We start from the raw sequence: 13,376 nt of genomic DNA, 5'->3' as shown, positions 1-13,376 counted from the left end.
GTCCTTGTTGTTTTATATATAGCAGTGTGTATCTCTTGCCCCTCCTCCTTTCCATTTTGGGAACCATGAGTTTGTTTTCTATGTCTGTGAGTCTGTTTATTTTACAAACAAGTTCATTTGATTGTTTTTTAGATTCAGCACATAAGTGATATTGTATGATATTTGGCCTCCTCTGTCTGACTTACTTCACTTAGTATAATAATCTCTAGGTCCATCCATGTTGCTACAAATGGCATTATTTTATTCTTTTTTATGGCTCAGTAATACTCCATTGTATTATCCATATCTACAACATCTTCTTTATCCATTCATCTGTTAATGGACATTTAGGCTGCTTCCATGTTGAAGTGTCCAAATTTTGACACAGCATATATCTGTGATACCATTGCCACAAGCAAGATAATGTCCATCACCTCCCCAAATATTCTTTATGTCCCTTTGCAATATCTCCTTCTTGCCTCTTTCAAAAACAACCTGTCCCCTAGCAACCACTGATCTACTATCACTAGAGTTTGCATTTTCTAGAATGTTGTAGAAATGAAATCATACAGAATGTACTTTATTTCCTGGCTTCTTTCACTCAGCATAACTATTTTGAGATTCATCCATGTTGACACAGGTATCAAGTTTGTTCTGTTTTTATTATCTACCACAACTGGTTTATCCATTTACTTGTTGATGGACCTTTGGATTATTTCCATTTCTCAGCAAATACAAATAAGCATGCCAGTACAAGTCTTTGTAATCACATGTGCTTTTCCTCCTCTTGGATAAATAACTAGCAGTGGAATGGCATGAGGTAGATACATGTTTATCAGTTAAAGAACCTGCCAAAATATTTTCAGAATGGTTGTACCATTTTACAGTCCCACCAGAGATGGGAGTATAGGGTTGAGGTCCTAAGTAAGTGGATCCTTCACCATCATGAGACAAGGTAATGAGAACAACCAGCAGCTCACCAGTGTAGATTCAGAGATTGCCCAGCTAAAATGCAACTACTTCTTTCTAGTCACAGAGTCCTTTGAGAATTTGATTAAGGTTATGGTCTATGTGGGCTTCCCAGGTAGTGCTAGTGTTAAAGAATCTGCCTGCCAACACAGGAGACATAAGAGACCCGAATTTGATCCCTTAGTCAGGAAGATCCCCTGGAGGAGGGCATGGCAACCAACTCCAGTATTCTTGCCTGGAGAATCCCACGGACAGAGGAGCCTGGCAGGCTATGGTCCATAGGGTCGCAAAGGGTCATTACTGAAGTGACTTAGCACCGCCATGGTCTATGCAGACTGCAGGACCACACTGGGGAGGGCTGGAGTTCCTTAAAAAATTTAAAAGTTACAATGGTTAGGACTTGGAAGGAGAGGGGAGAAAGAATGATGCCCCGGTTTTAGTGACTAGGCCATGGTGGACACAACAGAGGGGAAGAACAGCTCTGGAGGGAGGAAGAGGTCATTTCTGGCTCACTGCATGTGAGGCGCTTACGATCTTAGGAAAGTGGTTATAAAAGTATCTTGTTTGGGCAGAGATACAGACTTCCGGACAGTAAGTGTTATGCCCGATGTCCAAATCCCCGAGCGGGAAGAGAGAAGGCCTCCAAGACAATGCAACTCCCAAAAAGGGAAGTTTATTGCTGACTCGAGTCAGGGCTCCTGCCGCATCCAACACAGTGGTGCAGGGTCAGAGAGCCCCGAGCCCAAGCTGTTACACAAATTTATAGGGTGAGCACACGCCGTTGGTAGTTGGTTTAAGCGGACTGGTTACAAGTTTGCAAAGCAATTTCATTGGTCAAACACACTCAAAACTTTCGCACGCGCGGACTTTCCCGGGGGTTTCCGCCCCGTTCCTAATTGGCAAATAGCGGTCAGTGTTAAGCTGATTGGTTGTATCCAGGTGGCCTGATAATCTTACCACCCAGAAGTAGGAAGGCCTACTCCTAATCTAAGCTGCCTGCCATGGCATTACTTCTGCTCGCCTCACATTCCCCCCTGTCTGTTGTTCAAGTAGAGGAATCTTCCTCTTTTCCATCTTGGGCCACTGGCTGATATTGTTGTCTCAACACCATAATCTGAATGGTGTTGAGGCGTTTTTTAATAAATGATATCAATAATAGCACTATAAGTGGACCCAGGAGGGTGGAAATTAAGGTAGTCAGCCAGGGGGAGTGTTGAAACTAAGACTCAAACCATCTCTGCTGGGCTTCCCGTTCTCTCTTTCATTGCACCAATCCCTCTCTCACTTTTGCCATAGATTCTCTTACCACTCCTGTATGGTCTGCATGGAAACAACATTCTTCTCCCAGAGCCACACAGACCCCACCCTGTTGGAGAAAAATCAAGTCTAATCCTCTCTTATTCTGCAAGACCACCTCAGACAAGGAAGTCAAAGACTTCTCTAAGTGACTGATTGATTCTTTTATGTGAGTTATATCTTCATCTACAGCGGCTCGTAGGGAGGAAAGCCCTTGGCCTTGCAGAGATAGTGAAGCTTGGTTAAATTGCACCCGTATCTGAGGTACTTGGCCCTGGGGATTGCGCCACACTCGGGGCTACCAAATCTCTGTTTCCTACGTCCCATTCCCAGGGCCCATCACAAGAGGTTACACAACTCCAGCTCCTGCAATAATAGCTTTCCATGCCACCACAGGTTTTCCAGTTATTCCTTATGTTGCCTGGGCATGTGAAGAACCCCTCTTGGCCGAGTTTTCTCCCGGTCCCTATGGCCCCCCATGGCCCGAATTGTGGGTATTTCCCCCAGGGTCCTTCCCCAGGGAAGACTCCCCTCAGATCAAAGTAAATGTCTGGCCACCAGGTGTTCGGAGGGTGGACTCCTGAGGTTTTGTTGAGCAGCTCATGGGTCTGCCCGTCGCTGAGTTTCCAGGTGATCTTGGCAGGTTGATGGGGGTTGTGACTAGTTGCTCCTGGGTCGATAAGGGCAGCCATCAACAGGAGAATTAGGAGGCCTCCCGGAGGACGAGTTTCAGCTTCAAAGGATTTGACGGGTGAGGACTCGCCTTCCATTCTGCTCGACAGTTGCATTTTGTCGAGGGAAACTCAGGCAGGCCGTCTGGAGAAGTGTTAGGGTCTTTCTCCCAAGTGTGTAGTTGTGTGCAGGTGTTCACACAGGTGATGACCCAGGGTGGCAGGCAATATCAGGTTGTTGTTTTGATCTCGGTACCATCCATCTTTGTCATCCTTCTGGAGGGTGGTATCCTCGTTGATAATGTGGGGAGTGATCCCCCGCCGAGTTTCCTGGCTCATGGGGTACTGTTTCACCCTCACAGGAGTTGCCCTGGCCTTTAGCTCGATGACGACCGGATTCTCTGTTTGGCCAGTCCCATCCCTGCCGTTTCAGCCCAGGCCAATGGGTATTTATGGACCCACGGTTGTACATCTGGTGCTATGGTCTCTGAGGGCTTAGGCGCAAAAAGTCTGTATTCATCTCTTAAGGCTAGGGATAAGACATGTATCGGCTGTCCAAGTCCATCCGTGACTGTCATTCTCCCAGGGTCAAAATGAATCTGAGCATTAACTTTAGTCAACAAGTCTCTTCCAAGTAGAGGGGCTGGGCATTCTGGTATCACCAAAAACGAATGGGACACCTCGTGGGTCCCCAGATACTTTTCGTTCTGTGGCCCAACAATATATTTTTGTCCCCGTGGGTCCTTGCACCAAGCTGGTTTTCTTAGACATTGGTCCCAGTTTTTGATTTAAAACAGAGTGTTGGGCACCAGTATCTACCATGAAGCCAACGGGTTTCCCCTCCACATGTACGGTTACCCAGGACTCGGGGAGGGGGTGCTGAGTCTTGACTCCCCTAGTCACTGTCTTCCCCCGCATATAGAACTCGAGTTCCAGGGGAGATTCTCTCTCTCTGGGTCATTCCTCTCCTCGGGTCCCTCTTAGGGCACTCGTTTTTCCAGTGCCCCTGTTCTTTGCAGTAGGCGCACTGATCTTTTTTTAGGGCCTGCCTTTTTGGTTTCTCTTTTTCTCTCGTCCGGGGGTCTCGAGGTTCCCTCAATTCTGTTCCAGTCTTTATCCCCGCAAAAAGAATCTGGGCTAGCTCCCTCTGGTTCTTCTGGTTTTCCTTCGCTCTATGTTCTCTATCTTCCTTCCTGATCTTCTCAGCTAATTCCCTTTCCTCCCATCGAATTCGTTCTTCCCTTTCTTCTGGGATCTCCCTATTATTAAATACCTTTTCAGCTGCTTTCAGTAAATCCTGTATCGTCTGTTCTCCCAATCCCTCTATCTTTTGTAATTTCTTCCTAATAGCTGGGGCTGCCTGATTTACAAACGCTAACAGAACTGCAGGGCATGACTCCTCAGCCTGGGGGTCCATAGGTGTATATTGCCTGAAAGCTTCCATCAGTCTCTCTAGGAAGGCTGCCGGGCTCTCAGTGGGCTCTTGCCTTACTAAATTTACCTTTGCCAAATTTGTCGGCTTTCTTGCTGCAGTGCGCAGGCCTGCCATTAGAGTCTGGCGGTACTCTCGAAGACGCTCCCTACCTTCCGCTCGCTCAAAATCCCAGTTAGGCCACAACAGAGGAAACCCCTCGTCCACGAGATGAGGCTGGGCGGTTGGCCTCCCGTCGGCCCCCAGGACCTGTTTCCACGCCTCTGCCAGAATTCGCTCCCGTTCTTCTGTGGTGAAGAGCACCTGCAACAGCTGCTGACAATCGTCCCAGGTGGGGTTGAGAGTGAACAAAATGGAATCTAAGAGGTCAATGAGGCCTTGGGGTTTCTCTGAGAAAGGAGGGTTTTGGGTCTTCCAATTGTACAGGTCACTCGTGGAAAAGGGCCAGTACTGATAGGTTCGCTCTCCATCCGGGTTAGGTGGTCCCACTCGGACGGGGAGCGCCTGAACAGTGGATGAAGGTAACTCTGGGTCCCCAGGGTCTTGCCCACCCCTATCTCCCCTAGTTCCCCCCTGGGTCCCCAATGCTGGTCCCCCCCATGGTCGGTTCCTGTTGGCCCTCCTAGTCCTCTCGGTTCACCCGTGGGAGCTTCTCTCCTCGGAGGGAATTGCAAGGGGGGCACATATGGCGGAGGCCTCATCTCCGTTTCTAGATCTATCAGGTTTGGATAAGATGATTCCTGAAAGACTAGTTTTGGGTCCTCTTTCTTTTTGGTTTTCTCCGGGGGGGTCTTCATCACCAGGACCTGTGAATTAGAAGAGCTAGGAGGTTTGTGAACGAAAGGTTTTAACCACTTAGGCGGATCTTCCACTAGATCCTGCCAAACCATGACATAGGGGACCTGATCCGGATGGCCCCAGGGATCCGGAGCCATAATCTTCTCCTTCACAGCCTGTATGATGGACGGTTGAAAGGTGCCTTCCGGAGGCCATCCAACCTGGAAGGCGGGCCACTCTGCAGAGCAAAAGGTTATTAATTTACTTTTCTTGACTAGCAAAGACAAGTTATGGGCCCTGGCCCTGACATCCAAAAAATGGTAGTAGGAGTTGAAGGCAGATCAGAGAAGAAGGGGAGAAGGAGAATAAGTCAGAAGAGAGAGAAGAGAACGATGCACCAGAAGAGAACGACACCAGAGACAATGCTGGCACACACACAAACACGGAGAGCCGAAGACAAACACATGGACAGACAAACATCAGCCAACAACACAGCGCTGGGTTTTCGGGCCCCCTGAGGTTTCTTGCCTCCCGGTACTAGGTTCACCTTACCTAATGGCGTCCACTGCTCACCAGACTCGGGATCAGGAGAGGAACTCTCCTTCCGGCAGAGCCGGCTGCCTTCCAGCGCGCTTGCTGGCCTCAGTCTTGCGCCGGCTGGAACGTCCAGTCCGTTCCCAACCCTCTATAGAAAGCTTTCTCCTATGCCAGATACCTTCCTGCTTCACAGCAGGGCCTCAGATTTACACTGGACTTTCCTGTCCTGCCTGAGCACCAGTGCTATTATCTATCCTTCCCCTCTGTCCTGGAAGTGTTCTCTTCCCCCTGTCAAGGGATCCTGGACGAGCCCCCAAATGTTATGCCCAATGTCCGAATCCCCGAGCGGGAAGAGAGAAGGCCTCCAAGACAATGCAACTCCCAAAAAGGGAAGTTTATTGCTGACTTGAGTCAGGGCTCCTGCTGCATCCAACGCAGTGGTGCGGGGTCAGAGAGCCCCGAGCCCAAGCTGTTACACAAATTTATAGGGTGAGCACACGCCGTTGGTAGTTGGTTTAAGCGGACTGGTTACAAGTTTGCAAAGCAATTTCATTGGTCAAACACACTCAAAACTTTCGCACGCGCGGACTTTCCCGGGGGTTTCCGCCCCGTTCCTAATTGGCAAATAGCGGTCAGTGTTAGGCTGATTGGTTGTATCCAGGTGGCCTGATAATCTTACCACCCAGAAGTAGGAAGGCCTACTCCTAATCTAAGCTGCCTGCCATGGCATTACTTCTGCTCGCCTCACATATGGAGATGAAACCAGTCAATCCTAAAGGAAATCAACCCTGAATATTCACCGGAAGGACGGAAGGTGAAGCTCCAATCCTTTCCCCACCTGATGTAAAGGCCCGACTTTTTGGAAAAGACCCTGATGCTGGGAAAGACTGCGGGCAGGAGAAACGGATGACAGTGGATGAGATGGTTGGACGGCATCACTCCACTCAATAGACAGGAGTTTGAGCAAAAACCGGAGATGATGAAGGACAGGGAAGCCTGGCGTGCTGCAGTCCCTGGGCTCGCAAAGAGTCAGACACGACTGAGCGACTGAAAAACAACAGACTTCCGAGGCAACAACATACAAATTTAGGTGAGCAGGCGCAGCTGTAATCACCGGGTGCAGTCAGAAAGTTCGCATCGTTCGGAGGAATCGCCTCCACGCCTGAGAAAAACACACCTAGCTCCTCACCTGGATCCACAAGTCCCCTCCCCGAAAGTGCGCGATTGCGTCAACCTTTCTGACAAAACCTCCGTCCCGAGTCTGCGCAAGAGTTCGGCGCATGCGCACCAGGCTCCCCGCGGCCGCTCCCTGCTCCTGGCGCCCAGACTCCTCGCCTCTCAGCGGCCCCGCCCAGGCGGCTGCCCGTGACCTGCCACGGCGCGGGGAACGGAAAGCCGGCAGGGGCGAGACGAGTTCAGTTCGCCATGGGGCTGTTTGGAAAAACCCAGGAGAAGCCGCCCAAAGAGCTGGTAAGGGCAGCGGCGGCGGCACCGGAGTGGGTGCGTTTGCGTGGGGGTGCGGTGGAGTTGGTAAACGACTGGACGCTCTTCCCCCGCGGTTGGCCGGGTGCCGCTCGGCCCCCATTTCCGGGGCCTCCTACTCGATCGAGGGGCCGGAGGAAGTCTTTAAGGAAGCGGCTGTGGGGAAAGAGAACCCCGGAGTCCCATTTCCACAAGGGGGCCGAGGGCCGGGTGAAGGGGTTCCGCGGTCTCGGCTAGGGGAGCGGAGGCAGCAGCGCCGGGCGGCCTCTGGAACCCCTGCCCCGGCGCGCGTTGGTACGTCCCGCGCGGAACCTTTCACTGGCAGGCCCCGCCCCCTCCAGGCCGACTGCGGACGACGGGCGGACCGTCAGGGTCCCTAGCATCTTCATCAGGAGCCCATCCCGAAGTCGGGAAGGTTCAGGCACCTGTCGTCCCTTCCCCACAGCCGCGCCTTATTGAGAGGGAGACTCAGGGTCTCTTTCCTCTGCCCTTCAGCATTGACAACCAGACGCACAATGATAGCAGGGACCCCTGCTAGTAACTACATCTGGTGTAGAATTCTGAATCTCCCTGTCAACTTCCGTCATCTCCCGATACAGTGGAGCGGTTAAGAGTGCTCTGCCGAGTCCGGAGCCTAAGTTCGTATCCTGGTTCCACGCATAATCAGCTTTGTGATCTAGGGAAAGTTTATTTCTGTGTGCCTTAGTCTTGTGTGTTGAGTAGGAATGACAATAGTATCACTTCAGAGTCATAGAAGACGGAAGGACGTTAAGTTTGATTAGCTAGTAATGCTGCCGCTGCTAAGTCGCTTCAGTCGTGTACGACTCTGTGCGACCGCATAGACGGCAGCCCACCAGGCTCCTCTGTCCCTGGGATTTTCCAGGCAAGAATACTGGAGTGGGTTGCCATTCCTTCTCCAATGCATGGATGCATGCTAAGTCGCTTCAGTCGTGTCCGACTCTGTGCGACCCCATGGACAGCAGCCCACCAGGCTCCTCTGTCCATGGGATTCTCTAGGCAAGAACAGTGGAGTGGATTGCCATTTCCTTCTCCCAGCTAGTAGTGCTAGTTTTGGTAAATATGTTTGTTTTTGGCCGCCCCGTGCAGGTTGCGGGATCTCAGTTCCCTGACCAGGGATCAAACCAAGTCCGTGGCAGTGAAATCCGCAACCCTAATCACTGCACCACCAGGAACTCCCAGAGTAAATTCTTTGTACATTCTACATCAAGGGTCCCCAACCTCTGGAATTTAATGCTTGATCTGAGGTGGAGCTGATGTAATAATAATAGAAATTAAATGCACAATACTTGTATTGCGCTTCAGTTGTTCTGAAACCATCCCCATCCTCCTCCAGTGGAAAATTTGTCTCCCACAAAAACAGTCCCTGGTGCCACAAAGATTGGAGACCGTTTTTCTACCTTACTTTCAAAGTGCAGACCAACAGCATCACCTGGCACTTTGTTAGAAATCTCAAGCCTCACCTGTTGAACCATAATTTGAATTCTGACAAGATCACCTGTGATAAGTGTGCATATTAAAGTTTGAGAAGCATTACAGCACCCAGTACATACTTATACATAAGGAGAAAAAAAACCCAAAATCTTTCATTTAATAGGTGATCTCACCTGTTCAGCCGTGTGTGTGTGTGTGTGTGTGTGTGTGTGTGTGTTAAAGTCGCTCAGTCGTGTCTGACTCTTTGTAACCCCATGGACTGTAGCCAGCCAGACTCCTTTGTCCATGGGATTTTCCAGGCAACAATACTGGAGTGGGTTGTTTTTCCCCTCTCCAGGAGGTCTTCCCTTCCCAGGTCTCCTGCATTGCAGGCAGATTCTTTACAGTTTGTGCCACCAGGGAATCCTGTTCAGCCCTAGCAGGCATATTTTAAACCATTGTTATGCATCAGGAGGTTGCTGGCACATACTGTGTGTGTTGTTGTTGATTGTATTCAATAATCATAGATACTAGAACAGTGTTGTTGTTCAGTTGCTGAGTTGTGCCCCACTCTTTGCAACCCCAAGGACTACACACACCTCCCTGTCCCTCACCATCTCCCGAAGTTTGCCCGAGTTCATGTCCATTGCATCGGTGATGCCATCCAGCCATCTCATCCTCTGATGCCCTCTTCTTCTGCCCTCAGTCTTTCCCAGCATCAGGGACTTTCCCAGTGACTCGGCTGTTCACATCAGGTGAAAGACCCTGATGCTGGGAAAGATTGAAGGCAGGAGGATTAGGGGACAACAGAGGATGAGATGGTTGGATGGCATCACCAACTCAATCGACTTGAGTTTGGGTAAACTCTGGGAGTTGGTGATGGACAGGGAGAGCTGGCGTGCTGTAGTCCACGGGGTCGCAAAGAGTCGGACACGACTGAACAACTGAACTGAACTGACCAAAATACTGGAGCAGATACTAGACTGGAGTAGATACTAGAACAGTAAATATTAGTCCCCTCGGGCAACTTACTCAGCTTTACTCCCTGGTAAAATAAAAATTGGGGTGCTTAAGTGAGGTAAGAGTATGACATTACTTTGCAAACTGAATAGCATAATATAATGAACATTTTGTGGCTTGTGTGTATTCTAAGATGCTTGTTGTTGTAGAACTGAATTTTTGATGTTAGTAAAGACTATTATCTTCAATGTTTGGCCTTAGTTTTGCCGTTCATAAAATGAGAAGGTTCTGGGAAAATACTCTCATTACTATTTAAACTAGTGCAAGCTGTGCAGTCAGATTGATAACTACTGATCAGAGTTGTGGCTGGATTATCTTGATTATTCCCATTTCTCTTACAGAAGTTTTTCTTTCACAAAATCCCTTTCCATTTTGTAAGTTAATGAAAAATTTTTGATGGATTTAATGAACCTTTTTCTCTGACATTTAAAGACACATGTATAAAGTTTCTGTAGTTTTTTGGTGTTTCTGATGACTGAGATTTTTATGGCCCTTCTTGACAACGCATGTTTTATGCAGTTAAATTCAACAGGTATTTATTGAGCATTTCCTCTGTGTCAGACTTTGTGCAAGGAGTTAGTGAATAAGAAAAGGTCTTTGACCTTCTGGAGTGTACAGTCTATAATATGTATGCACATTAATATCACTATATTAGTTATATATAATTATATTAGTTTAATATAATTAACATAATAATTATAAAAGAGACTCAATGGACATGAGTTTGCATAAACTCCAGGAGTTGGTGATGGACAGGGAGGCCTGGCGTGCTGCAGTCCATGGAGTCGGACACGACTGAGTGACTGAACTGAACTGTTAGGGTTCTGTCTAGTTATACTGCAGATGGGTTTAACTTACCCGAGGGGTCACAGAAGGCCTCCCAAAGTAACAATTAAGCTGAGACTCGAAGACCAAATTCAGAGAATATATTCTTTAACTACTTTTCTGACTATTGTTAACATTTGGGGAAAGCAAGATTTTCTCGTACTTGTGTGAAATTGTTGTTCAGTTAGCTGCCACCTTTTACATAGTTATTGAATTGTTCCACTTCATACTTCAATCCTTCTAATTATAGATATACTTCAAGTATAAACAAAGTAGGATTTATCATTTTAGGGTGTTAATAAAATGGAGATTGTGCTTAATCAGCATTATTGGGAAGATTTTGAATTTAGGGCATTCCAAAACTAGTTACTGTCCATTGTAATAAAAAAAAAATCTATTTGTTATATGATCAGTTGAGTATATTTGTGTGGGTCTAATTCTAGACTCTCTATTCTGTTCCATTGATCTGTGTGTCTATTCTTTAGACAACTGCTCTGTCTTGAATACTGTGCCAGGTTGCTCAGTCGTGTCTTACTCTTTGCAGACCAATGTAGTATAGCCCACCAGGTTCCTCGGTCCTTGGGATTTTTCATGCAAGAATACTGGAGTCGGTTTCCATTTCCTTCTCCAGAGGATCTTCCTAACCCAGGGATTGAACCTCCATCTCCTGTGTCTCCTGCATTGCAGGTAGATTCTTTACCTGTTGAGCCATCAGGGAAGCTCGATTACTGTAGCTTTATATTAAATCTTGAAATTGGGTAATAGGGCATCTTCCAGCTTTGTTTCTCTTCATTTTTATCTTGGCTATTCCAGGGCATTTGCCTTTCCATATAAACTTTTAAATCAGTTTGTTGATATCTACAAAATAGACTGGTGATTTGATTGAGATTGCATTGAATCTACAAATGAAGTTGGAAAGAACTGATATCTTAATGTTTAGTCTTCTGATACATGAACATGGACTATCTCTCCATTTATTTATTTATTTTTTTCTTTCATTAGTGTTTTGTAGGTTTTTACTGGTAGATCCTATACATATTGTTAGATTTATACCCGTGTTTTATTGTTTTCTATGGTGCTCTACTAAATGTTTTTAAACTTTCTGATCAAAAAATAAATAAATAAATAAAATAAAATTTCTGACCACTTATTACTGGTGTATTTGAAAGCAGTTAACTTTTGTGTATCAACCTTATGTCCTATGACCCTTCTGTATTTGCTTGTTAGTTCTTGGAGTTCTTGGTGATTTTTTTGGATATACATCCCAAAGAATCAACAGAAAATATCACTTTGTTTCATCCCAAATTTGTATACCTTTTATTTCCTTTTCTTATTGTACTAGCTAGGACTTCATTACACATTGAATAGGAGTAGACAGAAATTATATCCTTGCCTTGTTCCTGATATTAGAGGGGAAGGCTTCTAATTTCTTGCCCTTGGTTATATTGTTACCTATAGTTTGGGGTGGAGGAAGCTGCAGTTTTTTAAAAATTAACTTGAGGGATTTTCCTTTTATTCAGGTTTATAATTCAGTTTAGTCACTCAGTTGTGTCCGACTCTTTGCGGCCCCATGGACTGCAGTACGCCAGGCTTCCCTATCCATCACCAACTCCTGGAGTTCACTCAAACTCATGTCCATTGAGTTGGTGATGCCATCCAACCATCTCATCCTCTGTCATCCCCTTCTCCTCCGGCCTTCAATCTTTTCCATCATCAGGGTCTTTTCAAATGAGTCAGTTCTTCGCATCAGGTGGCCAAAGTAATGGAGTTTCAGCTTCAGCATCAGTCCTTCCAATGAATATTCTGGACTGATCTCCTTTAGGATGGACTGGTTGAATCTCCTTGCTGTCCAAGGGATTCTTAAGAGTCTTCTCCAACACCACAGTTCAAAAGCATCAATTCTTTGGTGCTCAGCTTTCTTTATAGTCTAACTCTCACATCCATACATGATTACTGGAAAACCCAAAACTTTGACTAGATGGAGCTTTGTCAGCAAAGTAATGTCTCTGCTTTTTAAGGTGCTGTCTAGGTTGGTCATAACTTTTCTTTCAAGGAGCAAGCATCTTTTAATTTCATGGCTGCAGTCATCATCTGCAGTGATTTTGGAGACCCCCAAAATAGAGTCTGTCACTGTTTCCCTTATTTCCCCATCTATTTGCCGTGAAGTGATGGGACCAGATGCCATGATCTTAGTTTTCTTAATGTTTACTTTTAAGCCAACTTTTCACTCTCCTCTTTCACTTTCATCAAGAGGCTCTAGTTCTTCTTCACTTCGTGCCATAAGGGTGGTGTCATCTGCAGATCTGAGGTTATTGATATTTCTCCCAGCAGTCTTGATTCCAGCTGTGCTTCATCCAGCCCAGCATTTCTCATGATGTACTCTGCATGTAAGTTAAATAAGCAGGGTGACAATATACAGCCTTGATGTACTCCTTTCCTGATTTGGAACCAGTCTATTGTTCCATGTCCAGTTCTAACTGTTGTTTCTTGACCTGCATACAGATTTCTCAGGAGGTAGGTAAGGTGGTCTGGTATTCCATCTCTTTAAGAATTTTCCACAGTTTGTTGTGATCCACACAGTCAAAGGCTTTGGCATAGTCAATAAAGCAGAAATATATGTTGTTCTGGAACTCTCTCGCTTTTTCAGTGATCCAATGGATGTAGACAATTTGATCTCTGGTTCCTCTGCCTTTTCTAAATCCAGCTTTAACATCTGGAAGTTCACAGTTCATGTACTATTGAAGCCTGGCTTGGAGAATTCTGAGCATTACTTTGCTAGCATGTGAGATGAGTACAGTTGTGCAGTAGTTTGAGCATTCTTTGGCATTGCCTTTCTTTGGGATTGAAATGAAAACTGACCTTTTCCAGTCCTGTGGCCACTGCTGAGTTTTCCAAATTTGCTGGCATATTGAGTGCAGCACTTTCACAGCATCATCTTTTAGGATTTGAAAGAGCTC

The 13,376-nt window shown here is 46.7% G+C and overlaps 1 protein-coding gene across 2 annotated transcripts in view; it reads left to right on the top strand.

Annotated features, from left to right (window-relative positions):
* Positions 1–13,376, top strand: part of LOC122441760 (charged multivesicular body protein 3) — an 85,176-nt gene that overhangs the window by 38,270 nt on the left and 33,530 nt on the right. Inside the window, exon 1 of one of the 2 annotated variants that reach the window (XM_043468754.1) lies at positions 6,932–7,131. The exons of the other annotated variant lie outside the window; for it this stretch is intronic. Within the exon in view, the coding sequence (XP_043324689.1) occupies positions 7,087–7,131 (45 nt within the window). The 5' untranslated portion in view covers positions 6,932–7,086. Of the gene's footprint in view, positions 1–6,931; positions 7,132–13,376 lie in introns of those variants that run through there. 2 annotated transcript variants of the gene reach the window in all.

Source organism: Cervus canadensis, chromosome 5 (assembly GCF_019320065.1).
Source record: "Cervus canadensis isolate Bull #8, Minnesota chromosome 5, ASM1932006v1, whole genome shotgun sequence".
Lineage (NCBI taxonomy): Eukaryota > Metazoa > Chordata > Mammalia > Artiodactyla > Cervidae > Cervus > Cervus canadensis.
Note: the sequence above shows the minus strand (reverse complement) of the source record. Positions and strands in the feature narration are given on the sequence as shown.